A 16778-nucleotide genomic window follows, 5' to 3' on the forward strand; every position below is an offset into this window, starting at 1 on the left:
ACTTGCACATCTCCATACAATTTTTCTATGATTTATGGTGAATTTTACAAAACTGTCTATCATTTCAAGAACAAATCTGGACCAGTCTGTGATTATGGACTTTTTCACACGAGTTGGATGTCACTAAAAATCATGAGAAGACACATTTTCCAAACTCCCAGAATTTACGGATTCTGATTTGGACCTGTTATGAATTTTCTATAAATTTTCTAAGAACAGGAAATAGAAATGCTATTACTAGAAAAATGTTGTCATTTCATTTACACCTTGTAACTTGTTGAGAAAGGTGTATATCATTATGTGATCATATATCATTACATTATATGTCATTTTGTCTTGGTAATTAGACATACATCAGTAGACAAATGGATTTTTGCTACATCAAGCATGCTAAATGATAGATCGTTTTAACAAAATGTTTACATATATTATACACGAACATTTGGTAAACTATGACCACTATAGTTTATGAACACTACTACTACTACCCTTGTGATAAACTATAATAGGTATAGTTGGTGATCCATTTACATAACAAATTCATTACTAAAGGGTATATTTATAAATAAAGGGGTTTTCATTACATTACACGTAAATCCGTTAATGACTTTTGTGAGACGTTCGCTTCACTTTATAAAATAAGTCATGTATTGTAACCAGAGTCTCCTGGAGGGAGAGCATGATAGTTGTATATAGATCTATATTGGGTCTGACAAACCCACACCTTAGCTGCATGCAACAACTAGACTGGCATGTCTGAGGTGACAAATGTCATAACATTTTCGACGCCTGAAGAACGTCGTTTCAGGCCATCTAGGTCATAGCATGGTTATAGTAACTCACATTAAGTATTAACAAACATAGGATTTACAGGGATTTCATTGAAATCAACCGAGTTTATGTCGATTTAAACATGCATTATTTACTATAAGTAAGGAAAGTTACTTATACAATTTGGTTTTGGGTTTTAAGACTACATTTCAAATTTTAAGGAAAATATTGGATTTTTCTGGAACAAACAATACTTTTACAAGGAACAAGGCTTTTATCAGTTCCAAACAAAAGCGTATGAACTCACCAACCTTTGTGTTGACACTTTTTCAAACAACTTGTATTCTCAGGAAATCACTAAACAGGTAACCAAGTGCTTTTGAGGATGGGACGTTAAGGCATCAAACATTTCACATTTTGTCAACATATTGTAATTGATTTGGAAACATGTAATTCCTACAATGATGTAACTCTTTCAATTATATATATGTTGGTTGTGTTTGCTTTAATCACTATTGTAATTGTTGTTATGATGATATACATGAAGTCCTCCACCCCCGGACGTTTCCTCCAATAAAAACACTTCTTTGTTCCAAGATTACCGAATATAAAATGTTCTCTTTCTTCAATTACAAGACCTTCTCTACTCCTTCCAGGTTCAAAATCTAAATAAAACACACAAACACACATTTTACAAAGTAGGATGCTACAAATGATAATTTCCAAATAGTAGAATGTTAGAAAAGATGTTTTTTCTTTATGTTTTCCACCCCATGTTAGAAATTCTTAGAAAGGGACCATTTTACAAAGGAGAATGCTATAAAAAATGTTCTTTTATTTAATTTCCGGTTTGTGTTCGAAAAAAAACTTTTTTATGAAAATAGAATGCTATAAATGGCATTAATATAAAAGTTGATTGATATAATTGGAAAAAGAAATGAAAGTAAAACTCTATATTCACATTAAAATGAATGTTGAATGTTATGCATTAACATGAGAGTAAAATGCTATAATTTAGATTAAAAATGCTATAATTGTCATTAAGATGAAAGTAAATGCTATAAATGACATTAATATGAAAGTTGAATGCTATAATAGAAAAAAAATGAAAGTAAAATGCTATAATCGACATTAACATGAAAGGTAAATGTTATGATTGAAACAAAAATGAAAGTAAAATGATAATAACATACATTACAATGAAAGTTGAATGATATAATTGAAAAAAAAATGCAATTAAAATGTTATAATCAACATTAAAAATGAAAGTTCAATGCCATAATTGACAATAACATGAAAGTTGAATGCTAAAATTGAAAAAAAATGAAACTATAATAACAATACTTGATCACACTCGAAAAGCTCAATAGTTAGAGTTAAGCATAATGCAATCATCAAATACCACAAATTCTAAGAGGAATAATAAGACTCATGATTAACAAATAAATCCAAATATCTTTTAAGAAAAAACTACAAATTGTAAAGATACACATACACGTGGAAGATTAAATCCAGGTGTTTGTCCAATAAAAGGTCGATGAGTACGATCTTTCGAACAGGTTAAAGTAGATTACACAAAGGGATCCCATTCCTGAATGAGTATAAATAATAAAATATGTATAAGAGCCAACTTTATAACCATGATCAGTTAAAGAAAAAATTATTACGAACATGTGTGAACATTTTGGAAATGAAGGCCTCGATAACAAATGTTATATTGTTGGCAAGATGGCTTATGATTAGACCACCTTCCTGCATCCCCATATTTTCAAACTATAATTAATTCCTTAATAACAAATACTATATAATAGAAAGAACTACAATATTCATTCAAGTAAACAAAAGTATGTTGTTGCCCTTTAAATGAATCTTCTTATTCAATTAGACACTTGGCGCTTGTTTATCAAAATCACCAACTTTTGCTTTTGTGGAAAATTTTGTAGCTAAAGTTACCTAATTACCTATTTTCTTTATCAGGTTTTCTAAGAAAAGTTTTAACAGGAAAAAAATGAAAGTAAAATCAATGAAAACATTAATCCAACCAATTTGCTCTTTACAGTGCTCTGGCAATCAAGTGTAACATAACATTAGTAGATCCACCAGGTGTCATCACAGTAACCATTGCATTACGCATTGATCTAAGGGTAATTATGTCATTTTATTTCAAGTCCATTTTTAATAACTCTAAGAATATACTTTCCAGCTAAGTGGTATTCATCCAACTTTAATGGATCTTCAGGAGGTGTTGACGAGCTTTTGGGAATACAAAAATATATTAGATGGTGAGTCTGTAAATGCAAATAGAATAATGTGAAATTACAAAAATGACCCTATGTGTAAGGAAGAGACATTCTCATTACTTCAATGGAAAAGGCTATGGTATTAGTAGCATTCCATCATATTCCCTTACCCCTAGAAAAGTTATATTAGAATATTAGAAAGGTAAATGGTAAACCTGAATATATGTAGGAAAGGCCACTGAAAAGAAAACTTGAACCAACCCTTGTCCCTAGAAATGATATATTAGACTATGGGAGGGATGCTTTCTTCTTCACCAATTCCATTATCATTATTCTTTGTCAAAGTAAAGTAATCCCTTTTAGGCATTTCATTGAACACTTGCTCTGCAACTCTAACTTCCCCTTAGTTAACATTTTAACTTTGTAAACTTTAATACCCACTACCATATAGTAGCATTCTGTGGATGTTTATAGCTTTATATGGATAATATCTTTGATGCACAAAGGAAAAAATACAAATTGATTTAGAAAATGGTCTTCGCCCAAAACAATTTTTTTAAGCGAAACTTACCATTGTAATCACTTAACAATAGTTGAAGTGAGGCAACCGAACATGAAATTTTGAGAAAGCACTTGCGATTCTTATTGGAATTAAAATATTCACTTTAAGTAAGCTGCAATTTAAACATAGATAAGAAATAAACATAGATCGATACAAGAATCGGAGGTGAAGATTATGGTGGTACTGTGGCTGGTGGACGAGTGATGGAGAGAGGATGCGTGAAAAAAACCTACTGCTTCATTACTATTTTTCTATGATATTTACGATTTATAATAACATGCATTAGTTTCCAATTCATATGAAAATTGTAGGTATATATGAATTGGAAACCCTAAACATTGAGGAAGAATGTAATTGATATCATCAAAAGATACAAATTTTGAATTTAAAAACCTCACTCCTTCATTTACTCCTTGATTTTTGGTATCATCAATTCAATATCAATGGAGATAAAACAACTGAATTTAAGAGAGGTAGTTAATAAATTGAAATGAAATTAAAGCTAAATGATGGCACAAGAGGAAGCATGTTGTAGAAAGATGCCATGTGGAAAAATGGCTATTAAATCGACACGCGGCATAGAAAAACTACTCTTTTATTAAAAAGGATATATATATAAACACACACACACACACTAGTTTATAACCTGTGGGAACCACGGTTGTGAAATTAATTACACTTTCATACTAAAATGTTGTCATTATTAATCAAATAATATAAATAAAATCAACAAAGTCTTATCAATAATAATAAGAAAACATGTTATGAGGAATAAAATTTTACAAACAACTTACAAATTTCTAAAAACTTCTTTATAAACAACATTAGAAGTTTTATTTGTAAGTCTACCATCCTTATCTAAAATTAACAATTTTAATCATTCTCTACTTTGAACTCTAGATATGGCAACATATAATTGACCATGTGTAAAAACCAGATCTTTCAAAAACAAACCAACCTTAGATAAGGACTGTCCTTGGCTCTTGTTAATTGTCATTGCATAGGCCTGACAATTGGGTTGAGTTCGTGCTGGCGGGTCACGAGTTGGCGGTTTGGCGGGTCAGAAAACATAAACTCAACCCAACCCATATAATATATGGGTTGACGGGTCACGGGTTGGTGGGTTGGAAATCTCAACCCAACCCAACCCATATAACCCGTTTAAATATATGGGTTCGCGGGTTCACAAGTTAATGGGTCAAACCCAACCCATATAACCCGTTTAATAAATAAACAACACATTTTAAAAAAAAATGAGTTTTTTTCAACATAAATTCATAAAATGATTAAAGTAATTAACATAAAAAAGGTTTTCAACATAAATTCATAAAGTTAATAACATCCAGATAAAAATGAAAAATGAAAACATTCATAGAGGGTGGATGTGTTCTTTGTTCGTGACTCGTGAAATAATGACATGTATTTTTTTCTTTTTCTTATTAACGAACCGCAAACACAGAATAGTCACATACAAATACGGAAGGAATACAATGATACGGAATATTACGAATACAGATGAAAATCGAATTTAATTAATATATATATATATATATATATATATATATATATATATATATATATATATATATATATATATATATATATATACAGGTTGCGGGTTGACCCGCGAACCCAAACAGATAACCCAACCCAACCCATGAAATAAACAGGTTAGTGGGTTGGCGGGTCAGAAATCTCAACCTAAATCCGTCTATTTTTGGGTTGGGTCAGTGTCGGGTTAGGGGTTGGGTCGAGAGTTGCCACCCCTATCATTGCAAAACAAACAGCTAATGGAAATTGTCTTCTTTGGAATTTGAATGAGATTTTTTTTTCAGATGGTGTTAAGGTCATTCTTGGAATAATGGTCCGATTTCCAATATTACTTCCAGTTATGATAACTGCCTTAATAACACGTTTGTCCAAAGATATCACCTGTAGTCTAGTGCCATTACATAAGCCATTTTTTTATCAATGTTTCTCAGTAACATAACTGGAACCCCAACTTTCAAAACTAACTTATGATTTGGCAGACCTGAGACTTTAAGACCATTTAAAACATCAGGTGAGTATAAATTGGCATCAAAGTGATCATGGACAAATTCAGATTCACATAGTTTATCTGAACTTAGATATTCAACTTCATCTCCTGGAAATAATGCTAGCAAACGATCATTTATTTTTCCAACAACTTCATTTTTTGGAGCAAGTATTGCTCTTTCTTGAAAATATTCTGGATTGCTAGAAGCTTCAAGAATTGAAGGATTTACAAACTCGATTAACGAACCTATAAGATCATAAGGATCATTAATTAAAAGATCATCCAGAATATCAATAATCGCTCCGCCATCATTAAAACCACCAAGTTTCCGTTCTCCTATATCCAAAAGCCATTTTGCAAAATCCATTGTCTGTTGAAAAGAAGATGTATCACTTCCAATGGTTAGCCTCATATTCTTGGTTAGTTGATAGACTTTGCATTATTGCCATAAATAAGATAAACTTAATGAAGCATTAACAATGTCTTGTCTACTACCACTTGGGATAACAGGTAGAATTTGTCTAAAATCTCCTCCAAAAACAATTACTTTCCCTCCAAATGGCAAAGTTGAGTTTCTAGGATTATGACACTTGAATATATCTTTCAAAGTTCGATCTAAACCTTCAAATGCATGCTAATGAATCATGGGTGCTTCATCCCAAATGATTAATGAGGTTTTTCTTAATAAACTGTCATGTTCACTATCTGGTGATATTGAATAAATAGAAACCTCAGTAAGAACCAAAGGAATTATAAACCGTGAATGTGTTGTCCTGCCACCGGTTAAGAATAAAGAAGTGATCTCACTTGAAGCAACATTTAAAACAGTTTGAGCATTACATCTAACTGCGGTCGATAATGTCTTCCAAAGATAGGTTTTACCCGTTCCACCATAACCGTAGACAAAGAAAACACCTCCTTCATTATTGTTTATTGCAGTCATGATATCATCAAAAATGTTTTGTTGCTCAGATGTTAATGCAATAGAAAGCTGATCAAACTCATTCTTTAAATTTGGTATGTCATAATCTAGCTCCTCACTAATAAGACGATTGTTTGAAGAGGATACATAATCAACATCGGGCAAAGGCATCCTTGTAAATTTTTTGAGACTTGAACTGTTACGAAGTAAAATTTGTTCAATCTCAAATAAAGTCAGGTTCTTCATTTAATCTTCCTTAAGTGATAAACCTGAAAGAAAATTGGTATAATAATAACCAAAAAATATATAAACAAATTTGTTCTTGAAATAAATTAATATTGTATATTGATTTATAAATATATTTTAATAAATAAGTAAAGAATATTATAGTACCTGGAGATTTTAATCTTTGTTGTTGATTGTAAAGAATTCCATGTATGTTCCCACACAACATCCGGGCTAGACAAGCTGTGAGATAATAACATGGTAGCAAATAAGAAACGTAAGTAATAACCGGATCTAGACCGACTTGCCTCCTTAATAGCTTCGATGTATTCTTTATCATCATCTAAGAGGCCAAGAGCATAACATGCATCTCTAAATGAAGGACATATTTCACCATTAACCATGCGGATTTCTTCAAATGATGTTGGTCCTTTCACTTTGTTTAAAAGCATTCTTAAGAAATATGTTTCGCCAAGATTAGGTGACACTGAATGAATTCAATTTTGCCAATTGAATATCCAACCTCCCTTGGCTTCCAAGTTTTTGAACGAAGCTTCCAAAAAAAATTTGTTGGAAATTCAACATAAGTTAGTTTTTTTTGCTTGTTTGTAAAGTTTGTTGCGCTCCATCCAACATGTGAACATCGAAGAAGCAACTGAAGGCTGGTTAAGAACATTATCGATATCATCATCTGCACCGTAGACAACTTGTTGTTGATTAGGTAGATGAAAAGGAAGTCTCATAACTGAAGGATTCCTGTAATGAACATCGTATCCATAAATTCGCCAAGATGCTTCACATGCAGAAAGATATCTACAATCATAGTATTCTTTTATCTCATCGACTATATCATCTTTATTAGAACCACTGTTGTTTTGTACAAAAGTAACAGTAGCTCTATCCGGACCTTTAGTAATATATTTGAATAAATACTTGATAGAAGATCCCTGATTGCACCATTCAACATTTATGTGTGCTCGGTATCTTTTCAACAGATATTTGTTGTATGGAACAACATTTCGGTTATCTAACTGGACACCAGATTTTTCTACAAACGATCCATCGTTTTTTCTCCTATATATAGGAAAACCATTCTCATCAATTGAAGTATGTTTAGAGAAATTCGTTAGGAAGTTTTTAGAGCATTTGTTATCCACCATGCAAGGGTAATTGACATTTTGAGCACCACATGGACCATGTATCATGAACTCCTTCACAAGTGAATACAAAGCAGGATCTTGTTGAATATTGGGAATCTCAGCTGAAATAAATTGATGAATGTGTTCCATGGTAGGAACTAGGAAGCTTGTAATCAGGTTGCATGAATAGACAAATATCATTGTGAGGCAAACCTCACTTTTGAAACTCAATTATATACACAACTGCATATATCGAAATAAACAAATTTGTAATAAAAAATTAAATAATGTATATACTATAACTATATTTTAAATAAAACATGACATTAAAATATAATATGGATAGTATGAATAAATAATTTTAAATACCTGCTTGAAACATGCCAAATACTAAATTCTCGCATAGGTTTTTAATCAACGCATCAAGTTTGATCTTAAATAACCTACATAGGATATCAGGTCTATCCTCTGGATTAAGCATAGTGTCCCTAAGAAATCTTCGAACTTCGGGCCATTTTGGATTACACGTAAAGGTTATGAAAAAATCAGGATACCCAAACCACTTACAATGAGACATGGCGTCTAAGTAGTTTTGCATCATGTAACATGCACCACCAGTAAAAGAAGAAGGTAATATAACACGTTGGCCAATTTTCGAAATGTTCTTATTCCCCTGATGTTGAAAGTTACGTAAATTCTCATAAGATTCACATCGAAGTACTTTTTGTTTCTTTCGTACGTAATATAATCTCTCGCTTTCAATCATTGCATAACCATCTACCAAAAACTGTTGAAAAAACCTTCTTGAATTCAAAATCAATGAGAAAGAATTATCCTTGTCTTAAATTTTGTAAGCGAAAAATTCCCTCATTGTAGTGTTTAGACGCTTGCTATTGCTCGAAGACATAACACCTCTATGGGGGATGTCAACTCTATGACCATCGTCACCATATGGAAATAGTAGAGGATACTGTAGAGCAAGGTAAGAAGGATGTAATTCACTAATGCGACATAGAGCTTCAGACGAAGTTTGAACAACGATGTCTCTGTTATCAATAAAATCACCAATGTCTCCTACAATTAAAGCAACGACCTCAGAAGCAGTTGGTAGGTTGTATGTCCTTCCATCATGCCATCTTTTTCCAATAATTCGTAACTTTAGATCAACATGAGGATTCGAATTAAAAACGTCTCTAACCATCCTATAACACCTGACCAACTCGTTATTTGAATCCAACATAAGCTTCAAATCTTCTATAATTTGAAGATTAGTTGAATTATCAGTTGATGTAGAAGGATGATTGCTTCCCTGTAAATAAAATTATTTTAATATATATATCAGTAATATAAAATTAATATTGAAATCAGTCTCTATGTTGTAATTTATATAACAGTGGTGAGATGGAAATCATTCAATTTTGCATTAAATTTAATATACATATTCCTAATATATATTCCTATTCTTATTCATAATTCATAATTTCTAATATACTGTAATGTTAATATGGAAGGTATTCAATTCATACTAATATTAATATTGAAACAAATTGATTTGAAACAAAGCTTCAAATAAAATAAAAAATCTAATAAGATAATTTTTAAAAAAACAACTGTATTAAAATCAATTTCTGTGTTAATATGGAAGGTATTCAAATTTTCATTTAATTTAATATACATATTCCTAAAAGTATGTTGATCAGGCAAGAAATCAACATTATTAGTTAACAAAATCAGCAAGAAATTAAGAAACCTTTTACCTTTTATTTATCATTCGTTCTTTCTTCAGTCACGACTTTATCTTGTAACAGATTTTCTATAGATTTTGTTAACCAAATCATTGATTTGTTTTTATACCACTATTGGATCAATGTTTCCTCTTTTATCAGTGGGAAGAAGAAACAAGCGATAAAATGTATCTTGACAAATTCATGTTCACTCTAATTTAATGTTAATGAGATATAATTTTAACGCTAATCATATAATATTTCTTGTTATTATATTTGTATTCTCATTTAAAATAACAAAGGCATGAGTTTTAGGTTTATGAAAAAATGTCAAAGTTATTAATTTTCAGGAAGAATTATTAATGACAATGATTATGTTGAGATAGAAATGACATACGATTGTATGGTTCATAATGTTTATCAGTTTTGCCAGCAACCTAACATGATTTTCCATGGTTGAAGTTTTTGTGTTTTCAGCAATATCTCATGTATGTTATAGGATAATTTGCTAATATGTTCTTGTAGAATAATAGTAAATGCAGAAGAACACATGTTACTGGAATGATTGACTGATATACTTATTAAGTATTAACATTGGTAAGCATGACAAAAAGATGAAGAATAACCGGCTTTAAGCATTAAAGTAAAACTATTATTATAAGTAGAATCCAAAATTCAATATCAGTAAATGCGGTAAGATGAATAAAAGGAAATTGAAAATTGAATTGAAATTTTGAAATGAATTAAATTTAAATTTAAATTAAATGTATAGAAAAAAGGTGACACATGGCATGTATAATTGATTAGGAGGTTTTAGAGGTTGACACATGGCAGTAGGAGATTCAACCTACTTCTTTATTAGAAAGGGATATATATATATATATATATATATATATATATATATATATATATATATACACACACACACGTATACATGCATGTATATAGTTACATTATATGGCTTTTAATGCATATTTGTGGTATAAATAATTATATATTTTAATTATAAAATTTAATCATTTCCATTTGTTTGATTTCGTTTATCGTAGATATTATGAAACTTTAATATCAAATATTGGTCTCACTTGAATATAAAGGATTTAACCGCAAATAGGTGAATAATGACTTAAATTATTTATATTAATACCTGTTAATACACAATAGATTTTATCATAATAATATTCGGGGTGATTGACCGACAAATCTTGGACCGATTTTTGCCAATTGTTACATACTCCCCCCCGTTAGAAGAATTTCGTCCCAAAATTCAACTTGTAGACGGGATGCCATTAAAGAGTTGGGGGTATTTTTGTTTCATTAGATCTTCACGTTCCCAGGTAAACTTTGGCCCTCTTTGAGAGTTCCAACACACTTTAACGATAGGGATACGACTTTGCTTTAATCGTTTAACTTCTCGGTCCATGATTTCTACAGGTTCTTCTACAAAGTGAAGTTTTGTGTTTAATTGAATCTCGTCGAGTGGTATCACATAAGTATCATCAGACAGACACTTCTTGAGGTTCAAGATATGAAACACATTGTGTACTTGATGGGTTTAGAACACTACATCATTCCTATGGTGTACATGCAAACCCTAATAGCTTTTGGATCTAGTTTGTCTAATGAACATGCAATTGAATATCCAAAGCTATAAACCCTAGATCTAACACATTATAATTTGAATTAGGGCTTAGAGAATACCTTTGATTGTTATGTAGCAATAACAATCAATTCCTTTCTTTTAATTGGCTTCAGAAAGCTTAGTGCCTCAAGTGTTGCACCTCTAATGGAGTTACAAACACCATAAGCAATAAGGATGAAGAAGGAGGAGAGAGGAGACACCAAAAACATCCAGAAACCCTAAGGAATCACTTAGCCACGTTTTTGGGGGCTTAGGGGGTCTTTAAATAGGTAGGTTATTAGGGTTATCTAACAAGGAAACCCTAATTTGACTGCTTAAGCTCTAAGCAGTCCATGGACTCCTTTTATCATATCCCTTGGACGAATTCCTTATGGGCTTCCCATAGAATTCGTCCAAACCTATATTATTAGGTGATCCATAGCCCAATTGCAATTATCTTATAATTACAATTCCAATCCCCTTAAGTTTAATTAATCTCTTTTAGCCATAAAATTAATTCTTAATTAATTCTTGACTAGTATTAATTAAACAATATGATTTCTCCTTTAATATATTATTCTTATAATATATTAATAAATCATAATTAATCCTTTCTCTCCTTAATTCATCCTACAAGTTGCTATGGTGAAGGCAACCCAAAAGGACCATGCTCATAATCGGGTCAAGTACATACCAAAATAGTTATGGACTTAGACACTAATCCAACAGCCTCCCACTTGGATAAGTCTAATAACTATTTTGTATAACTTCAGAACCTGATCAGCAATCGTAGCTTTCAAAAGTCGCTGTCAACTCTGATCTTATCAGACACGCGTGTCCTTTAGATAAGGGATCATATATTCCTCCATTCTCAAGATATCGTATAGACTGAGACATGGATTTTAATCATTCTCTCTGTCTATGTACTGTTTCCTAACATCCGATTTATGAAGACTGACAACAGACTACAATTGAACACATCAACTTAGTCCCGGCTTAGCCAAGCGCTTAGGGTGTCATCACTAAATCATCGAGGGGCCCACATATATCGTTTTTATCCCATTTGGGTAAAAGGAATGGATAAACTTTGACTCAAATGCTCGCTTGCACTCACTCATCGAATCACATACAACAATAAGTTTTATAACACCAAGTTACTGGTGCGTTTACTTATTATCAATGTGCAACCGATCAGCAAGCAACAACTCACACGTCTTGGTTCCAAGAATATAAGATATTATCGTATCACAATCACTCATGATAAAATCCCTGAAGTGCAACCGAGTGTACCTGATCCCTAGCCCTTCACTTGACTCTTTGTCAAGGAATTAGTCTAATTTCCAAATATGAAAGTTTTTCATTCATCACACAATGTAGGTTACATGATTCCAAGTTTCTGTCCAGTTGAAACTTGGGCGATGAGAAACTCTCCCTATTTGGTAAATTCTCGACATTTCCACAAATAACATAATTAAGAATCAAATCCATTATTGCTAATAGTAGAAACATTCAAACATCAATTTTTCATACATGCCATTGCAAGGATAAATAAATAAGACAAAATCAAATTTTATTTTATTGCGGAAAAACTTTGTCCTTACAATGCAGTTCAACTGAAAAACTATGCTATCACATATTTCTTAGCAATCTACCCTAACTCTAAAGTAGCAGCTCAAAAATGTGATCCTCGAATTCATGCGATCGAAATCCATTCTTTCATGATCAGATCCAACATGCTTCTTACTGCGACCCTCCAGGCGAGTTTCTGGCTTGAAATAGTTGCTCCACCTTTTGCTCTAAAAGTCTTTGACTCTCTTCCATCCTATGGGCCAATGAGAGAGCTAGTTGATTCTGACTTTCTGCTGCTGAAACTCTCACCTCAAGATGCATTACTCGACCATGAAAATAGTCCATGCGTTGATGGAGGTTTAGTTGGGAGAGTTGGTCATCTTCCCATTTTTCTTCCATCTTGGACATTTTGGTTATCATTTGGTTCATTTCACCCTGATTGGTACTGGATTCATCGCTTAAGTGCCACATCTACCCGTTCAGGCGGGCCATCTGCTAGGTTAGTGCATTAATTTCAGAGGAGGTTGGAGTTGCACTCTTTGAGGTTTGTCCGCTATTGTTGGTTTTCGTTTGACGCCATTGATCCACACAAGTATTTACTTCACTGCTTGAGTAACCAAGAATGTTGTCTAGTTCTTGGGGGTTAGGGACGGACATTCTTGTAGTGCGTTTGAGGCAGCATCGAACATTTCTGACTGATGAACGATTGGGGGGAACTACATTCGTCGCCCCATCACTAACAATCTCCATGGGGTTCTCAGACTCCATTTCTTGGTCATCTTCTTCCGGATCTTCCTCCGGATCTTATTCCATTTCGTTCTCCTTTTCCGAGATTGGTACGTCCTCGGCTATTGGAATTTGATCATGGACGGCTTGAAATTCCGAAAAGTACGGGTCCCCAGGAAACAGTGGTGGAGGGTGAGCTGGGGGAATGACGATCCACCAAAGTTCATCCATCTAATAAGCGAAATAATTTTTAATAACTAAAAACATAATTATTTTTATATACACAAAAATAACATACTAATAATTGTAAAAATTTAATTTCTTAAATCACGAAGCTTTTAGTCTATCAATCACCTCATTTAAGTTATATAATTCATAAAGCCCGATCATAATAAAACTTAGGTGCGCAAGCTAGCTCTAGTTGTGATAAAGCTTATGTATTATAAAACCTAATTGGGTATTTGACCGAAATCCTTGCGTTTTAAGTTTTTAAAATTTCAAATTTATTTTTCACAAAATTTATAAATATGTATAGATTAATAATTTAATTATTAATTTACAATTTATAACCTTTTTTAAGGATATTGGTATACTTAATCCAATAAGAGTAGTCCCTAAACTATAGTTGTATTCTTTTTCTAAGAAAATAATGAGTTCTTTGTAGTTGTTAGCTTTGATATCAATCTGTCACATCCCGACCAACGGCGGAAAATGCTGGAGTCGCGACGTTATAAATTGAATCACAGTTAACCACATATGTTGAACATTTAAAGTACAATAATTAATATATTACAAACATTCAAAATTTTAAAAAGAAAGCATTACAATACTTTAACATTTGACGATATTAAAAAAAAGAAAAAAAAACATATAACGATTATTTAATAGTAAGGAAATAATATTTCCTTATCACCGATGTCATACATTCGGCTTCTTATTTACCAGAGAATACACACATTTTAAAAATACGTCAACAAAAATTGTTGGTGAGTTCCATAAATTTTGACGCCGAGAGTTTTATAAAATAAAATGCAATGTTTATGAATGTAAGAACTATAAACGAAAGAAACATACTCCATTATAAATTTCAAATAAATATAAATTAGATGAACTTAATGTCTTGAATTGGTATAACATTTCAAAATAAGTATTATTTAGTATATACAAGTAGCAATTTATATATTTTCAATGAGTGAATTATCAATTATTTACTTTATGTAAATAAATAATATCACCAAAATAATAACATAAATACTTTCCGTTTTGATTTATATTAATATTTTTAGTAATGAATTTCAGGGTTATGTAGAGTTTAATAACCGAGCTATAAAACTTGTATCCGTTTCTGTTAAATATAAAATAGTTCCAACGACGCTTCATCAACGTCAAAACAACAATGAGATAAAATAAGAAGTTATCGTCCGTTTTGTCTCGTCATACGAATGTTGTAGTTAGCAACCGCGGACGGGGTGTCAATCCGTATAGATCTATACATAACATTCTCCGCTCCTTGGGGATTAACGGTTATTATAGGGGGCTTCACTAAGTTTATATTCTTAGTTTGATGAAAAATAAACTCACATAAAGATCCCGTATTTTTGTTCACAATTCTTTAGTTATATAAAGTTTATTTATCTTTGAACAATAACAAATAAAAACTTATCAGCGAAACTCAGGCCGCATAACGGTTGTATTCGGAACACTAGCAAATTTTCAATCTAAGTGAAAATCCACCGTTTTAACGATCATTAGATATAAACCTACAATTTATAATAAAAGCTAGAAATTTAACAAATATTCTAGTAACCAAAAATTTAATATTTTCTAAGATGACAATATTAAACATACAAAAATCTATATTATCATTCTTATTTTTTATATATATAACAATTAGTCGACATATTAGTACATATGTATGTCTTATTGGGTTTTTATAAGTCTATAATTTTGCACATTTTTATACCCAAAGGTACACAGTACACTTGTACATATTACGTAAAATTATTTACATATATGTAAATAATAGAATAACATGCAATGGGATAGACATACAAAATTTGGAGATTTTTAATGTTTCATTTTGATATAATAATAAGTACAGCAAGTTTTATAGGGTAAGAAGTTCATAACTCCATTTTACGTGAATAGTGTATTTTTGCGGATAAAAGCTTTTATGCGACACAAAAACTATCACAATATGTTTAAAAGTGTCATATAAGTAATTATTAGACTTATGTAAAACTTTGTGAAAACTATATAAGTATTTATTAAGTTGAGGGGTTGTAAATGTAATTCTTTCCTATATATATTGAGTTACTGGTGTCATTGTGGGCATCGAGTTTTCACATTGACTCATGGTATCAGAGCCATTAAATCTCATCCTTTTCCCTCCCATAACCTCTTCTTTTTCTCTTCTCCTTCCCTTAACTCCCACCCATCGGCTTTCTTCCATTTTTCACCACCCTTCCATGGCAGCCGATTCCTCCTCTCTGTCCATGAACACAATCCTCCATTTAATCACCATTCGGTTGTCCTCCTCAAATCCTCCTGAAATTATCTTTTATGGCGGAATCAAATGAGTCCTCTCTTGAACTATCAACAGCTTTACGGCCATGTTGACGGCTCCAATCCATGCCCCTCTGCGTCTATTCTGGTAGACAATAAGCCCACTGTTAACCCCGCCTTTGCCGAGTGGGTCTCATCGGATCAAAAGACTCTCATTCTCCTTCAAGCTTCACTCACTGAAGAGGTTTTTTTTTGAGATTGTGGGACTCTCCACTGCTCGTGAGATTTGGGATGCTCTTGAAGCTGCCTACGGTAACTCCTCATTGGAGCGTGTTCAAAACCTTCGTGACCGCCTTCGCCATCTCACCAAAGGCACCGACTCCGTCTCTGAGTTTGGTCGCAAATTTAAGCTGTTGTGTGATCAACTCGCTGCTATCGGCCAAGTTGTCGATGATTCCGATAAGACTCATTGGTTCTTGTGCGGCCTCGGTGCGTCGTTTGAAACCTTTTCCACAGCCATTCGGACCTCCAGTGCCTCCTACCAGTTGCATGATCTTCTGGCTAAGGCTGAAGGTCATGAATTTTTCTTGAAGGCTATACATGGCGAAGCTTCTTCACCCCCCTGCTGTTGCGTTTTCTGCCGGTGCCGCCCCTACTGGGTCGACGTTTGGTCGGGGTCGCGGTGGTCGTGCGGCCCGTAGTGGTGGTCGAGGTCGTGGTCGCCGGTCCCCTCACT

The 16778-nt window shown here is 32.6% G+C and overlaps 3 protein-coding genes across 3 annotated transcripts in view; all 3 read right to left on the bottom strand.

Annotated features, from left to right (window-relative positions):
* Nucleotides 1–16778, bottom strand: part of LOC145052222 (uncharacterized) — a 61321-nt gene that overhangs the window by 28857 nt on the left and 15686 nt on the right. The gene's annotated exons all lie outside the window — the stretch shown is intronic.
* LOC145049384 (uncharacterized) lies at nucleotides 5502–5978 on the bottom strand. Its single transcript, XM_078997800.1, has one exon. The coding sequence runs from the start codon at nucleotides 5976–5978 to the stop codon at nucleotides 5502–5504; it is 477 nt and encodes a 158-aa protein (XP_078853926.1).
* LOC145049385 (uncharacterized) lies at nucleotides 6051–6704 on the bottom strand. Its single transcript, XM_078997801.1, has 2 exons — nucleotides 6342–6704; nucleotides 6051–6245 (listed from the first exon to the last, which is right to left on the bottom strand). Exons 1-2 carry the CDS (start codon nucleotides 6702–6704, stop codon nucleotides 6051–6053), a joined length of 558 nt encoding a protein of 185 aa, XP_078853927.1.

Source organism: Lactuca serriola, chromosome 5 (assembly GCF_051521515.1).
Source record: "Lactuca serriola cultivar US96UC23 chromosome 5, Lser_US96UC23_V15, whole genome shotgun sequence".
NCBI lineage: Eukaryota > Viridiplantae > Streptophyta > Magnoliopsida > Asterales > Asteraceae > Lactuca > Lactuca serriola.